The 15,196-nt window shown below is 40.3% G+C and overlaps 1 protein-coding gene across 2 annotated transcripts in view; it reads left to right on the top strand.

Moving 5' to 3' along the window:
* PELI2 (pellino E3 ubiquitin protein ligase family member 2) overlaps positions 1-14,382 on the top strand; it is a 108,700-nt gene extending 94,318 nt beyond the window's left edge. For both annotated transcript variants that reach the window (XM_089661150.1, XM_089661151.1), the window contains 4 exons: positions 7,586-7,687; positions 11,690-11,884; positions 12,434-12,622; positions 13,555-14,382. In XM_089661150.1, coding sequence (XP_089517276.1) covers positions 7,586-7,687; positions 11,690-11,884; positions 12,434-12,622; positions 13,555-14,121 — 1,053 coding nt within the window. In that variant the 3' untranslated portion in view covers positions 14,122-14,382. The remainder of the gene's footprint in view (positions 1-7,585; positions 7,688-11,689; positions 11,885-12,433; positions 12,623-13,554) is intronic.
* The last annotated feature ends 814 nt before the right edge of the window (positions 14,383-15,196 follow it).

Raw genomic sequence — 15,196 nt, 5'->3', positions numbered from 1 at the left:
AAGATCCGAGCCCCACTACGACCGTAGCCTTAAACCGAGATAGGAATGCACTATGCACTATCCTACTACACACTTATGACATGAACCTACAAAAAACCAAATCCCAATTTTATGCGCTAGGCAATAAATCCAACTCTCTTCTTACCAAAATCATCAAACAAAAACGGCTCAAAAACAAAATTCACACGATTCAACACCCAATCTCACATACTCCACTGACCAACCCACAAGACATAGCTAATGCGTTTGCGTGTTACTATCAAGCGCTATACATTATAAAAGACGATCCAAACACGACCCAACCAACAACCCCGACGATTGAAAATTTTCTACAACATACCAATCTCCCTTCTCTTACGCCTTCCCAATTAGCTTCCCTATCTGTGCCGATCTCGCCTACTGAGATCGAGAAAACCATAAACAAGCTCCCCTTGAACAAATCACCAGGTAATGACGGTTTCACCAATGAATACTATAAGATGTTCGCACCCCACCTCAAGCCACACCTCTCGGTTCTTTATAACTTTGTTGCCTCTAAAGGAGCATTTCCCTCTGATATGCTACAATCAATAATTACTACGATCCCGAAACCAGGTAAAGACTCCCAATTAGTTCAAAACTATAGACCAATTTCTCTGCTTAACACAGATCTAAAAATATATGCCAAGATAATAGCTCAACGACTGCTTCCATACCTTCCCACCCTAATCCACTCTGACCAAGTAGGATTCATACCAGGCAGACAGGCTCCTGACGCGACTCGATGAATCATATCACTATTACACCACCTTGAAACTGATAATCAACCCTCACTCCTCCTATCACTTGACGCAGAAAAAGCATTTGACCGCATTCACTGGCAATTCATGATGCTTACCCTCCAAAAATTTGGAATTACGGATTGGATGTTGTCTGCAATTTTATCCCTATACTCCAAACCCTCCGCTAGAGTTCTCACCAACGGCACACTCTCGCAACCGTTCCAAATCTCCAACGGTACTAGACAGGGATGCCCTCTTTCCCCCATAATCTTCGCTTTACTTATTGAACCACTAGCATCCAATCTCAGAAATGACCCCAGTTTCTCAGGAATCAAATTCCTTAAACATGAACACAAAATCAGTCTCTTTGTGGATGACATTATTCTAATGATCACAAACCCCTGTAAATCACTTACCTCGATACGCACCCACTTACAAAAGTATGCAGACGTTTCATACTATAAACTCAACGAACCCAAGTCATCTATCTTAAACCTGTACACCCCTGCTCCACTCCAAAACCTGCTTACCAAACGATTCCCTTTTAAATGGGAAAAACATAATATCCCCTACCTGGGGACTAAACTGTCTGCCAACACTAATCAACTCTATGCAGCTAATTTTAAACCGCTACTAGATACAATTCCACAGGAGCTTAGAAACCTACGTACGGCTACTCTATCAATGCTAGGCAGAATAGCAACTATCAAAATGTGCATATTGCCTAAAATATTATATATCTTCCGTGCGCTGCCCATTCCTATACCATCCTCCTTCTTTTCCTCACTTCAGAAAATTCTGAATAACTTTATATGGCTTTCCAAACGGCCGAGGTGCACCACAAACCTCCTGATCCGTCCGCCCTCCAGAGGGGGAGCTGGTCTCCCGCATCTAAAATCCTATTACCAAGCGGTCTTACTAGACCAGCTCTTCTACTGGTGGCACCCTACTCCAGACAAAACCTGGACGATCATGGAAACCTCCCTACACTCGCTAGGCACATTAAGAGACCTACTTTTCACGCCCCATGTAGATCAAACTAGACCCCTACATACACATCCATGTATCCAGGCCTCTATGATGGTTTGGCGTGATTTTTTGACCTACACGCATTCCCACAAAACTAACCTACGAATCCCTACCCCATTGTCATCCCTACATTTTTTTCTCCCCAATTGAACTTGACATCTTGGCAAGCGTGCGGCATATATCATATCCAAGATCTTTACAATCTTCAAAAACCAGACTCCTTTCAGACTCTCCAAGAGAGATTCCATCTCCCTGATAAAGAGCGACTCACCTTTATGCGAATATCACACTTGCTACATAAAACAAACATACCACTTGAAATAGACTTTCCTGCTACTGCTCACCATTTCCTACATAGGACTATCTATCCAAAGAAGGGGATATCCACGTTCTATACTTTGCTAATTGAAGCGCAATTCATAACCCAAACGTCCTCCCTGACTAACTGGGAGAGCAATTTACCTCTCCCAATATCCTCACAATCCTGGAAAACAGCGTTTACTATCACATACAAAGCCTCCAAGTGTAGTTCACATTGGGAATCATACCTGAAAATTCTCCACCAATGCAACCTAACCCCTGCTAAACTATCTGTATACTACCCACAACAATCACAAGCCTGTTGGAGACAGTGTGGCGAAACTGGCTCACTTTTCCACTTGCTATGGTCGTGTAAATCCATTAAAACGTATTGGAATAAAGTTTTCCAAATAATTTCTTCAATTATAGATTCACCAATGACCCCAAATCCCAATCTAGCCCTCCTTCACTTAACGATAGAAACATTCCCCATACGCTCACGCACTATTATAGTACACATCCTGGCAGCAGCAAAGATAAACATTACTAAATTATGGCGGTCTACGTCACCTCCCCTATTGTCCCGTCTCCTTGTGGATCTCAATCTACAATGTGAGATGGAACGAAGAACGGCTCTCCGAAACTCCACTTATCAAAAATTCATATTGCAATGGTACTCATAGATGTACTCATAGATTGTACACTTGTTTTTGTGAACCTTGTATTACAATGTTTATACATGATGTTACCTTGTTTAAGATTCTGAAAATTTCAATAAAACTATTTGAAATAAAATCTGTGGGGTGATCTGAAGAGGGCTGTGCACAGGAGATACCCTCGCAATCTGACAGATTTGGAGTGTTTTTTTTTTTTTTTTTCAAGGAAGAGTGAGCAAATATTTCCAAGTCAAGATGTGCCATGCTGATAGACTCATACCCAAAAAGACTGAATGCTGGAATATAATCAAAACTATTAGCTTAAGGGTGTGCACGCTTATGCAGCCATATTATTTTAGTTTGTTTTTACTTCCCTCCACCTAAACGATTTCAGTTTGTTGTTCAATTGTACAGTTTATAGGTTACATTAAAAAGGAAAGTTCTGAAATTATTTATCTTTTTCTAATTTTTTTGCATCACAAAAACCTGACATTTTAACAGGGGTGTGTAGACTTTTTATATTCCTAAACACACACACACTTTCCACATTTTGTCATGTTACAACCAAAAACGTAAATGTATTTTATGTGATAGACCAACACAAAGTGGCACATAATTGTGAAGTGGAAGGAAAATGATAAATGGTTTTTAAAATGTTTTCCAAATAAATATGTGAAAAGTAGCATGAATTTGTATTCAGTCCCCCTGAGACAATACTTTAGTAGAACCACCTTTCGCTGCAATTACAGCTGCAAATCTTTTTGGGGATGTCTGTATCGGCTTTGCACATCTAGAGTAAAATTTTTGCCCATTCTATCTTTGTAAAATAGCTCAAGCTCTGTCAGATTGGATGGGGAACGTCTGTGAACAGCAATTTCCAGTCTTGCCACAGATTCCCCACTGGATTTAGGTCTGGACTTTGACTGGGCCATTCTAACACAAGAATATGCTTGGATCTAAACCATTCCATTGTAGCTCTGGCTGTATGTTTAGGGTCGTTGTCCTGCTGGAAGGTGAACCTCCGCCCCAGTCTCAAGTCTTTTGCAGACCCTTAACATGTTTTCTTCTAAGATTGCCCTGTATTTGGCTCCATCCATCTTCCCATCATCTCTGACCAGCTTCCCTGTCTCTGCTGAGGAAAACATGATGCTACCACCACCTTGTTTCACGGTGGGGATGGTGTGTTCAGGGTGATGTGCAGGGTCAGTTTTCTGACACACATAACGTTTTGCTTTTAGGCTGAAAAGTTCTATTTTGGTCTCCTCTGACCAGAGCACCTTCTTTCACATGTTTGCTGTGTCCCCCACATGGCTTCTCGGAAACTGCAAACTGGGCTTCTTATGGCTTTCTTTCAACAATCTTTCTTCTTGCCACTCTTCCATAAAGGCCAGATTTGTGGAGTGCACAACTAATAGTTGTCCTGCGGCCATATTCTCCCACCTGAACTGTGGATCTCTGCAACCCCTCCATAGTTACCATGGGCCTCTTGGCTGCTTCTCTGATTAATGCTTTCCTTGCCCGGCCTGTCAGTTTAGGTGGACAGCCATGTCTTGGTGGGTTTGCAGTTGTGCCATAATCTTTCCATTTTTGGATGATGGATTGAACAGTGCTCCATGAGATGTTCAAAGCTTGGGATTTTTTTTTTATAACTTAACCCTGCTTTAAACTGCTCCACAACTTTATCCATGACCTGTCTGGTTTTGTCCCTGGCCTTCATGATGCTGTTCACTAATGTTCTCTAACAAACCTCTGAGGGCTTCACAGAACAGCCATATTTATACTGAGATTAAATGACACACAGGTGGACTCTGTTTACTAACTAGGTGACTTCTGAAGGCCATTGGTTACACTAGATTTTAGTTAGGGGTATCCGAGTAAAGGGGGCTAAATACAAATGCACGCCACACTTCATTTATTTGTAAAAAATGTTGAAAACCATTTATCATTTCCCTTCTACTTTACAATTATGAGCCACTTTGTGTTGGTTTATCACATAAAATCCCAATACAATAAATTTACATTTTTGGTTGTAACATGACAAAATATGGAAAATTTTCAGCAGCCAGTCAGGCATTTGGGCAGATCCAGATATTGAAGTTCCTGCAGACCCTGAACTGGCTCTGTGACGTCAGCCGGAAGTGAGCTTTAGCCCTCATTCGGCTGAATAGTGGTCACAGGAGTTCAGAATGAAGTACACTCCTGTGACCTCCAGGAGAAGTAGGGCCAAAAAACGTTTGGTCCTGCTTCTCTAACAGATGCAGCCTACTGGCCTGAGCTGTCAGTGCCATTTTCTCTATGCAATGCACTTGATAGCAGGATCTGACAGGAATATGCACACGTACATATGGGCTTTATATTTGAGAACATTAATGACTAGGTCGCACAAACCATCTTGTTAAAGCAAATCATTCCATTCAGAAACTTTGGTAAAGCAGCAATAGTAATGCAAAGAAGGAGCTTTCACACGTCGGCAATTGCTTTGATTCATCTTTTCAGCATTCTAATAACTGGGGCCTTCATCACATTTTGTCAGAGTGACAGAATGACATTACTTAGACAGTTGTTGGATGTGGTGACAGTAGACGAAAGCTAGGTGTTATTGCTGCTGTGAAGTGTGGTCCTGAATATGTAGTTGTATTTAAAAAAAAAAAATAAAAAAATAAAAAAAAAAAATTGTCAAGCTGGATTCATTCATCGTGCATTTCTGCTAACATTTTAATGATCTGTCTGTTACTAGTCTTACATAGGAGATCCAAACTGAACTTTGCTCTACACGTTATTCAATTATCTCTCTTGATGTAACCTCATTAGAGGGGGATTAGCATGACAAGTTGCCAGAATATTAGTAATCCTGCCTCCACCAGGCTACCAATGACACGGGCAAGGGTTCTTTAAAAAATAAACTACAGCCTTACCATTTCCTCTTCTACGAAAATTACTTGCTTTGATTTCACTGCACACTGTGTAAGTCAGAGACTGCCTAATTCCTGGATAAAGAATATCAAACATCTTCTAGCTAGCCATTTCCTCCCCAGCCTTACTGTCCCTAGCTCTCCCCTTTCATTTTTTGGGATTTCAGATTGCCATCCAGCCACCTGATAACTGCCCTTTGAAAAGTGCTTTGCTGCAAAGACTGGGTAGCAAGGACTGCCACCAGTATAAATGAGCCTTTAGGCTTCGTTCACCCAGGGTTGGTTAAAACAGTTCAACTCCAGTCAAAACTTTTTGATTTGGATAACACAGGGAGTGTTTTAAACCTCTACTTTTCTTTATGTATTGTTTGCATTTATGGTCCAGTAATGGTCCAAGACTTTTAGCTGGGTCTTGACTTCTAGTTATCTAGTTCTGGGGTCTCCAAACCTTTTAAACAAAGGGCCAGTTTTATGTCCTTTTGGCTTTAGGGGGATCAGACTGTGGGAGTAAACAATGCCTCGTCCTTGGTTTTAGTCAGAGGAAAAGTGCCCATGAGTGGAGGGAATGGTGCTCCGTCATTGGTGTCAGTGGAAGGAATATTGTCCCAAGGGCCAGATAAAGGCAAGTAATGGGCTGCAGTCCATTGATCAACGGTGACTGCACACATTTAGTATTTGTATAACAAAGTATAACTAAAGGCAAAACTTTTTTAGTTTTGGATAGAGTGGAGAGAGATTAGAACCCCTGTCAGGTTTTTATTGCAGTCTGTGCCCCTGTTAGGGAGATTCACCCTCTGTTATGTTTACCATTATCGAAAGTAAAAGAAACCTCAAACTTTTAGTTGTCACCAGAAAAGTATTATAGGGGAAATTTTCCAATTGGGACACTAGTTCTGGTGACCTGGGGGGCCCCAAAAAATTCTGTTTGCAGGTATTTCCTCTCACTTCCTGTTTTGGCTATGGAAAAGGAAATTAAGGTAAATTTTTTCCCAATATGACATAGGTGGCAAAAAAAAACAAAACAAAGGGGTTATAACCCTCCCTTTCTCCAAAATGTTGAAAAAGTTTTGTTTATAGTTCTAAGTAAAGGGCAAATGGGCAGCACAGTGGCTAAATGGTTAGCACTTCCGGCTGGCAGAACAAGGGTCGTTGGTTCGAATCCCAGCCACAGCACCACCTGCCTGGAGTTTGCATGTTCTCCCTGTGCCTGTGTGGGTTTCCTCTGGGTACTCCAGTTTCCTCCCACACTCCAAAGACATGCTGGTAGATGAATTGGTTCCTGTCTAAAATGGCCCTAATATGTGAATGTAAGTTCGGGACCTTACATTGTACACCCCTTGAGGGTTAGGGACTGCTGTGAATGTACAATATATATGTAAAGCACTGTGTAAATTGATGGCGCTATATAGGTACCTGTAATAAATAAGGTTCCCACAAAGAAGATGAAGGCTATAAAATATGTAAATGCTTGCAATGTTTGTCTGGTTTTTCATTTTCTCATATACTGCATAATAGTTTGCATTTCAAAAGTACATTAGATAGTTACAAATTCTGTCTTCCTGGAGAGTTTGATCAAGTTCTGAAGTTTTAACCTGTGCTTAAAAACCAATGCAATTCATAAATCTGCTTGCTATCGCTTTATCAGATACCTCACACATTTATTTTTTTTTTTTCCTTTTGAGGAGCGTTTATGAAATAAAAGGTAAAAATTGAGTCTATTAATAAATATATATTTTAATTATCAAAAGATAGAGATGTGTTAAAGCTGTCAAAATCTTAAATATAAACGGTTATCCTTCACTTTTCCCCCTCCCTGGAGGAATTATGGTGGAAAATGTATTCAGGAAATGATGGTATTTACTGTGGAAGAGCCTCATTAAGTGTGATCAATGAAAGCTTATTTTTCTTTCTTTTTTTTTCTCTGCAGGCATTCAGCAGTAGAGGTCAACACAGCATCTCCTACACATTATCCCGAAATCAGACCGTTGTTGTGGAATATTCTCATGATAAAGACACAGATATGTTTCAGGTACTTTTTACTTGTTGGAAGTTTTTAAAGACTGTGCATTATCAATATATACTATTGTTGGGCTATTCTTAATTTCTAGGGGTTTATTGATTATGCAAGTCTAATCAGTAAGGAAGATCTGGCCAGATAGTGTATGTAAGGCCTGTGAGTATTGCAGGCTCGCTCTGACTGCCTGGTTATGTGATCTGTTAGTGTGTAATTCGTCAAAATCAGCCATTCAGTTTGCTTGTATGTGAGTCCCACCCACTGACATCCTAACATGCTTAAAACCGAAGTAAGCTGCATCTATCCCCCACTGGCTCTGTAGGGAGAATGCACTGAGCGATGAAACACTGCTGATTGCTCAGTTCTCCCCCTCTGCTCTGAGCAGAGAGCCATGACTGTCAGTCTCCAGCTCTCTGCTCTGCCCCTCCAGTACTCACTGGAGAGCTGGGCTGTGGAGAGGAGGCAGGAGGTGCTGGCCTAGGCTCTTGGTGGATTGCTGAGAGGCTGAGCAAGGTGCTGGTCCAGGCCTCTGGGCAGATTCCAGCTATATGGTCGGAATCTTTTCAGATCCTGTACTGGCTCTGTGATGTCAGCTGACAGCGACTTGAGTCCGCTGTCGGCTGAAAATTGATTGTGGACGCTACCTAAAGAATATGTTACCCCAACATTTTAGTGGACGCTGCCTAAAGAACATTTCGTATTCCTGATATGTGCCTGTTGTTCCCTGCACTTGTGTTAAAAAGTGTCCTTTTTCTTTGTATTGCTTTCTTTGTGTAAAATTCTTGGTGATCCCGCCAGTTCCCCTGCCTTCCTATTTCAAACTGAGCTGGGCATAGAAGCACATCCATCCCAGCCTGGTCAGTTTTCTGGCTGTGCTGGGTGCACAGCCTGCCTGTCCTCCAATGGCCAAGGCTTGTGTTGACCTGCCCCCCTGTGCAGCTAATCATTGGGAAGATCCGTGTACTACTGTTCCTCCACCCCCATCTCTCTAAGCTCCTTATCAGCTGAGAACAGAAATTGTGTAATAGCATATACAACAAGAAAAAAAAAATTGGTGTTTTTAGAACGTGTTTTTTTTTTAAACACACACACACGTTTTACTATTCATTTCTATTTTAGACTGAATGTTTTTTTTCACAGGGTGAAGGTTCACATATACTTTAATGCTAAACTCCAGGCAGATATTTCAGAACAATAATTTTAAGCAGTGCTTAATCCTGCTTTTGAAAACTGTGATCAGAAAGGCTCTTTACTGCAGAAGAAACATGCAATGGGGGTTATGTGCTAAAACTGTAGAGTGCAAAATCTGGTGCACCTCTGCATAGAAACCAATCCGCTTCCAGGTTTTAATGTTAAAGCTTAATTGAACAAGTTGAAGTTAGAAGCTGATTGGGTGCCAGGCACAGCTGCACCAGATTCCAAATGCCCCAGTTTTAATAAGATCTACCCAAATGTCTCTTCTACAATAAAAAAAAAAAAAAACACCTTACCTGCCTGCTTACAGCCTGTTTTGACATGTATACTGAGCTGTGCTTTCACAATGCCTGTGTTCAAGTTATGTCATCCTGTGCCAGCCAATAGGAGCAGCTGCAGTTTGGCACCCAGGAGAAGCTGCCCGCTAAGGTGCCTTCAGATACCTGCAGCAACCCCTTAACCTCCCTGGCAGTATTCCAGTGTAGCTCGGGGTAAAGTTCCAGTACCACAAGCGGTAACCCCGAGCTACACTCGGGCTTACCATGCAAACGCCAAATTTTCATGCAAAATAATGGTACCGCTTTCAGCACCAAAAATCTGAAATCATACCGCTAGGGAGGTTAAGACCCCACTGTTGCCACTGAATCTGGGGCAAATCTGAAACGAAAGCCACATTATTCGAGTAGGGTCTGAACTTGCGGCTTCTCCCACTCACTTATAAATCCCTATCAGCCTATCACAACCTGGTCAGCCCCACTGACATATAGGAGTGTGCAGGGGGGGGGGGGGCGCCCAGCTTTATCACTATTGGGAAATGAAGTGAAGCTATGTCTTGTTTATCTTCAGATCTGTTTTGTCAGTAAATTTTAGACTTTGCACTACTGTTTTCACCATAGCTAATTCACCTAAGCTTTCCCATTGATTCTCCAGTATCCTAGTTTCTGAACAATTCTCCTTTCTAACAAATATAATGGTTTTATGGTATGGTCCAGCCGCTTTATAGGTGCAAAACTGACATTTATATCCTCTGAGCTCTAGCAGACAAGAAAATAGTTGACTGTCTGTTGGGAATAGTTTGCGGTGGTCTGTCTCTCTAGGTGTCCTCAGTCAATTATTGTGAAATAATTGGATCTTCTGTCTGCTTTTACTGTTAAGAGCTACAAAGTACTATTATGTGGTGTACTCCTCTGCAGATAACTGGTTAACTGGCTGGGTTCATATATAATGAATGCATAAACTGTCTGTAAAATTGTGTTCCACAGTTTATTTATGTAACTTCACTTGACCACCTTCAGCCTTCATTGCTTTCTTGAAAGTGTATTTTCCATTTTTCAGCCAAGTAGGAATAACGTCTGTTCAATAATTGTTACATGTTCCCTTTTCATATAGCAAAACTTAACAAAAAAAACATTTAAAGGTAAGCAGCAATTTTTTACTTGCTGGATAATATTACTTGGCTTTTCGCAGCTATGTAATGTTGAAGAGGAGGCTGTGAGGTTAGTTTTACTATAATTAGCCCTATGTGTACTGTGCTGGAAGATCTTCATTATCAGTTGTAAACTAAATATGCACACTGTCTGTCCTAACAGGTTTTGGTGATACATTGTGCATAAACGCAGTTTAAATAAACTGTCCCTCAGTTTGTCTCAGTTACACATTTGAGCTATTCTAGCTGCTTATAGAGTCCTATACATGAACCTGTCCCCCCAAAAAAACTAAAGTCAAACCGTATTTTTTAAAATGATTGTTAGGTATGCTGTGTGAATTTTGACAAATTATAGTGGGGGTTTCTCAAGTGTGCTTGCAAAAGTTAAAATACATAATGGGTGGGATTGCATATCTATTCCACTGTGAATAGTACCTAAAGGATGGGATGAGACTGCTTTGGGCAGCAATGGGGTCCCAGTTGTAATTTGTATGACAGTGCAGTTTATGAAAATTAAAGCAAATGCGTTTGCTGTGAGCAGGCGATTTAACTTTTCTAGTGTTTTTCAATTTTCTATAAATTATCTCTGCGATTTTTTAATACTGGGGTAAGTGGTAAGGTGAGTGCTAATTAATTGTAATTATTGCAGAACAATCCATGCTGATTAGCATTTGGTTAATTAAAGTGCAACTAAAGGATTTAATGACATTTATTAAACATTTCTCACTTATGCTGAACATTTCTAGCTTAGGCTTTGTTCACACCATGTGCAGAGATGTTAGTTTTTCTGCATGTGTTCTGCAAGGGCACAAAGAAAACAATTGTCTATGTGCCCATTTGTTCTCCATGTGCCCTTTTTGCACCAAAGCCCTAGTATCCATGCAGATTTTTCTGCACAGGAGTCTGGAACGTGTATGTAGTTTTTTGCGCAAACAAAAAAACTCAAGTGACATCCAACATTGTGGTGTGAACAGGGCAGAAGCGAAAGTGAAAAACGCACATAAAAGCTGATGTCAGCATGCAAAAAACTCACTGAAACATGCATGAAATCTGAAGCTCAAGTCTCTGCAAGTGAGATCTACCATTTTTAGGCCTTGTTCGCACTATACGTGCTTAATAACTGATGGGAAAAATGTGCAAAGGCAAAATGTGACTTTGGTAATGAGTGTAAAGTACAAGTGATCCCAACACTGCATGCACATGCACTGATCACTTTAAACACATTTTTCCCCAAAAGAGATGGCTGATTCTTCCAAAGTGATACAAGCATATGGACTGCTATTCCTCTAGCTAGATAGCTGCAAAATTGTATTATATTATTGATATGAGCCCAGCTGTATGTATAAGGTTTGATATCTTAGTAAAGAAATCATACATGTTACATTTTCTTGTTTCAGATTGGAAGGTCAACAGAAAGCCCCATTGACTTTGTCGTGACGGACACAATTTCTGGTAACCAGAATGATGAGACTCAGATCACACAAAGTACCATTTCCAGGTTCGCTTGCCGAATAGTCTGCGATAGGAATCTACCATACACAGCTAGAATTTATGCCGCAGGATTTGACTCCTCCAAAAATATATTTCTCGGTGTAAGTGTCAGACATAAAGTATGGTAATCAGAGTTCTCTTTTTACATGTGAATATTTTTGATTGTACAGTAAAAGCATGAGGTTAGGAGAAATAATTTTGCTAGAACATTTTGTTGTCTGTGATGTCTTTCTCAAATCCTTTATTTTTTTAAAGGCGAAAAATGTCTAGCCTTTTTCTGTTTACACCTGACTATGAATTCGGAGGAGAGTGCACTGGGGGGGTAGGCACAGCAGGAAGTGGGAACATGCTAGGTTGCCCACAAGAGTTTGGAATTTTTGGGGCCTTTGGAGTCATTTCTAGGCAGAAACTACCAGAAATGCAACCGGTTCCTCTGTTAGATCCATATATGTCAGCAGTAATTGAAATCTGTGGGTATCCGGAAAGCCCATATACCATATGATTCCACGTGTCTTGGCGCTCAAATAGCCCCAGGTGTTCTATGAGATGTCTGTGAATATGAATCCCCAGTGGAAAGGGTTTTTTTTCTACTTCTAAATTCTCTACATGCAATTTGCTCAGTGTTAACCATTGTTTTCTTCTACTTTTAGGAGAAAGCAGCTAAGTGGAAGAATCCTGATGGTCACATGGATGGATTAACCACCAATGGTGTACTTGTAATGCATCCAAAAGGAGGTTTCACTGAGGAATCTAAGCCTGGTGTATGGAGAGAAATTTCAGTCTGCGGTGATGTGTACACTCTCAGAGAAACCAGATCAGCTCAGCAGAGAGGAAAACTTGTAAGTCTTTTAGCTTAGTTCACTTCAGCTCTTACCTTTGGCTGTTACGGACCATAGAAAACCTTCCCTTTTCATGAGACCGGTTTATTTGGTGATATCTTTGCAAGAAAATACTGCCAAAAGAGAGCCTGGTAATGACAAACATTTTCTGTAATCTGTAGAAAAAAAGATTTAAAATGCGGGGGGGGGTTGTTTTTTTTTTTTTTATATTTTGAAACCCCCCCCCCCCCCAAAAAAAAAAGTTATGTAAACAAAATGTTTGTATTCTATGTTTAAAATTGCACTGAATTGTTTCCTGGTACAAAGCATAGCAAAGATTTGCACAAATTTATAGGATAAATTCACCGTTTGGAAAAAAAATAATAAATACACATATTTTTGTAGGAAAAAATGCGCACAATTTCGGTCTCTTGCTTTTTCTTCTTTCGCTCTCTATTGCACTTTCTTTTTTCGCTCTCTTTTGCACTTTCTTTTTTCGCTCTCTTTTGCACTTTTTCTTTTTTCGCTCTCTTTTGCACTTTTTCTTCTTTCGCTCTTTTGCACTTTTTCTTCTTTCGCTCTTTTGCACTTTTTTTTTTCTTCTTTCGCTCTCTTTTGCACTTTTTTTTTTCTTCTTTCGCTCTCTTTTGCACTTTTTCTTTCGCTCTCTTTTGCACTTTTTCTTTCGCTCTTTTGCACTTTTTCTTCTTTCGCTCTTTTGCACTTTTTTTTTTCTTCTTTCGCTCTCTTTTGCACTTTTTTTTTTCTTTCGCTCTCTTTTGCGCTTTTGCTCACTTTCTCGCTCTTGCTTTTGCATTTTTGCTCGCTTTCTCTCTTCTTTCGCTCTATTGCTCTTTTTCTTTCATGTTTATAGATTTTTGGAGGTGCACATTGAGAATAATGCTCACATAAGCAGTTATTAAGAAATTTGCTTTTTTTTTTTTATTTTGTAGGTGGAAAATGAAACCAACATTCTTCAGGATGGTTCTCTTATTGACTTATGTGGGGCTACCTTGCTCTGGAGAACAGCAGATGGCTTGTTTCATGCACCAACTCAAAAACACATTGAAGCCCTGAGACAGGAGATAAATGCAGCCAGACCTCAGTGCCCTGTTGGATTAAACACTCTCGCTTTTCCTAGTATGAACCGCAAGGATGTAGTGGAAGAGAAACAGCCTTGGGCTTACCTAACCTGTGGCCATGTGCATGGATATCACAATTGGGGTCATCGAAGTGATGCAGAAGCCAACGAGCGGGAATGTCCCATGTGTCGAACAATTGGGCCCTATGTGCCTCTGTGGCTGGGCTGCGAAGCTGGCTTTTATGTAGATGCTGGTCCTCCTACACATGCTTTCAGCCCTTGTGGACACGTGTGTTCAGAGAAGACTGCCAAATACTGGTCTCAGATCCCGCTTCCTCATGGTACCCACGCATTTCACGCTGCCTGCCCATTCTGTGCAACACAGTTGACTGGCGAGGAAAGCTGCGTTAAACTTATTTTCCAGGGACCCGTTGACTGATGCTATTTATAACAAATAACATTTTGTTAATAAAAATGAAAACAAAAAAAGAAAAAAATACTGTGAAAATTTTCACCACTAATACTAGAATTTACCTTTTTTATAATTTTATTAAAGGGGATCAAACTATAAAACTTTTTTTTTTTTTTGATCAGATGTCAATACTTTGGCATGCATACCAGCAGCTTAAACATTGACATTTTTTTGGTCCAGATTGTTATATTTGTAAATCAATTTTAATACAGACCCTTTGAAAGGTAATTGTTTGCGATTATTTTAACTGGTGTTCTGCGAAGCTGAAATGAATGTTTTAATCTGTAAACAAAGGCTTATCCTCCTGAAGTATTTAAGAGGGGATTGCAGTAAGACAGGTGTGCTAAAAACTTCAGGAAAACACAGTTGAACCATACCCCCTGCATGCTGCATTGCAATGCCTAGCCTTTTGTCTTCAGAGAAAGCATGACATGATGCACAAACCATTCCTGCATCATGATGCATTTTCTCAAATGATACTTCCCAATAGTGTTCTACTCCCTGAATTCAAAGTATTCACTGTGAATAATTTAAAAAAATCCTGTTTTTTTTTCCTCTGTGTCCTATTGGAAATATCTTCCCTAACTTTCGGTCAAATAGACCTAAATAGTGAGAGGAGATCTGTCCAAAGTGAGGAGAATCGCCTCTTAGAGCTCTTAGCAGGTATACAGAGTTCTTTTGAGGTACCTAGACATAAATGCAGCAGATCTTATTCAATAATTTTCTACACTAATGCATACGCCTGCTGAGCGCTGTATAAACTGATTGTATTATTGGCTACATACAGTATACAGCACTGTGTTCTTTTAGCGATACAGGACTTCCCATTCCTGGAACAAAATCGAGTCAGTGAGCATTGCTCAACCATTCACAGGAAGCTTTACATTTTATGAATGAATACAAGGTTTCCTCTGATTGGCAAGTGGAGAGGTGAGCAGATGATATCTTGTTCTCCAGGTAAGCTGGAGGAAGCTTTGTATTCATTCCTAAATATCAAAGCGTCCTGTGAATGGCTGAGCAGCACTCAGCCAAACTCAATTTG

This window comes from Staurois parvus, unplaced genomic scaffold (assembly GCF_062004578.1).
Source record: "Staurois parvus isolate SC_StPar_1 unplaced genomic scaffold, SC_StPar_1.0 ptg001316l, whole genome shotgun sequence".
In the NCBI taxonomy this organism is placed as follows: Eukaryota; Metazoa; Chordata; class Amphibia; order Anura; family Ranidae; genus Staurois; species Staurois parvus.
Note: the sequence above shows the minus strand (reverse complement) of the source record. Positions and strands in the feature narration are given on the sequence as shown.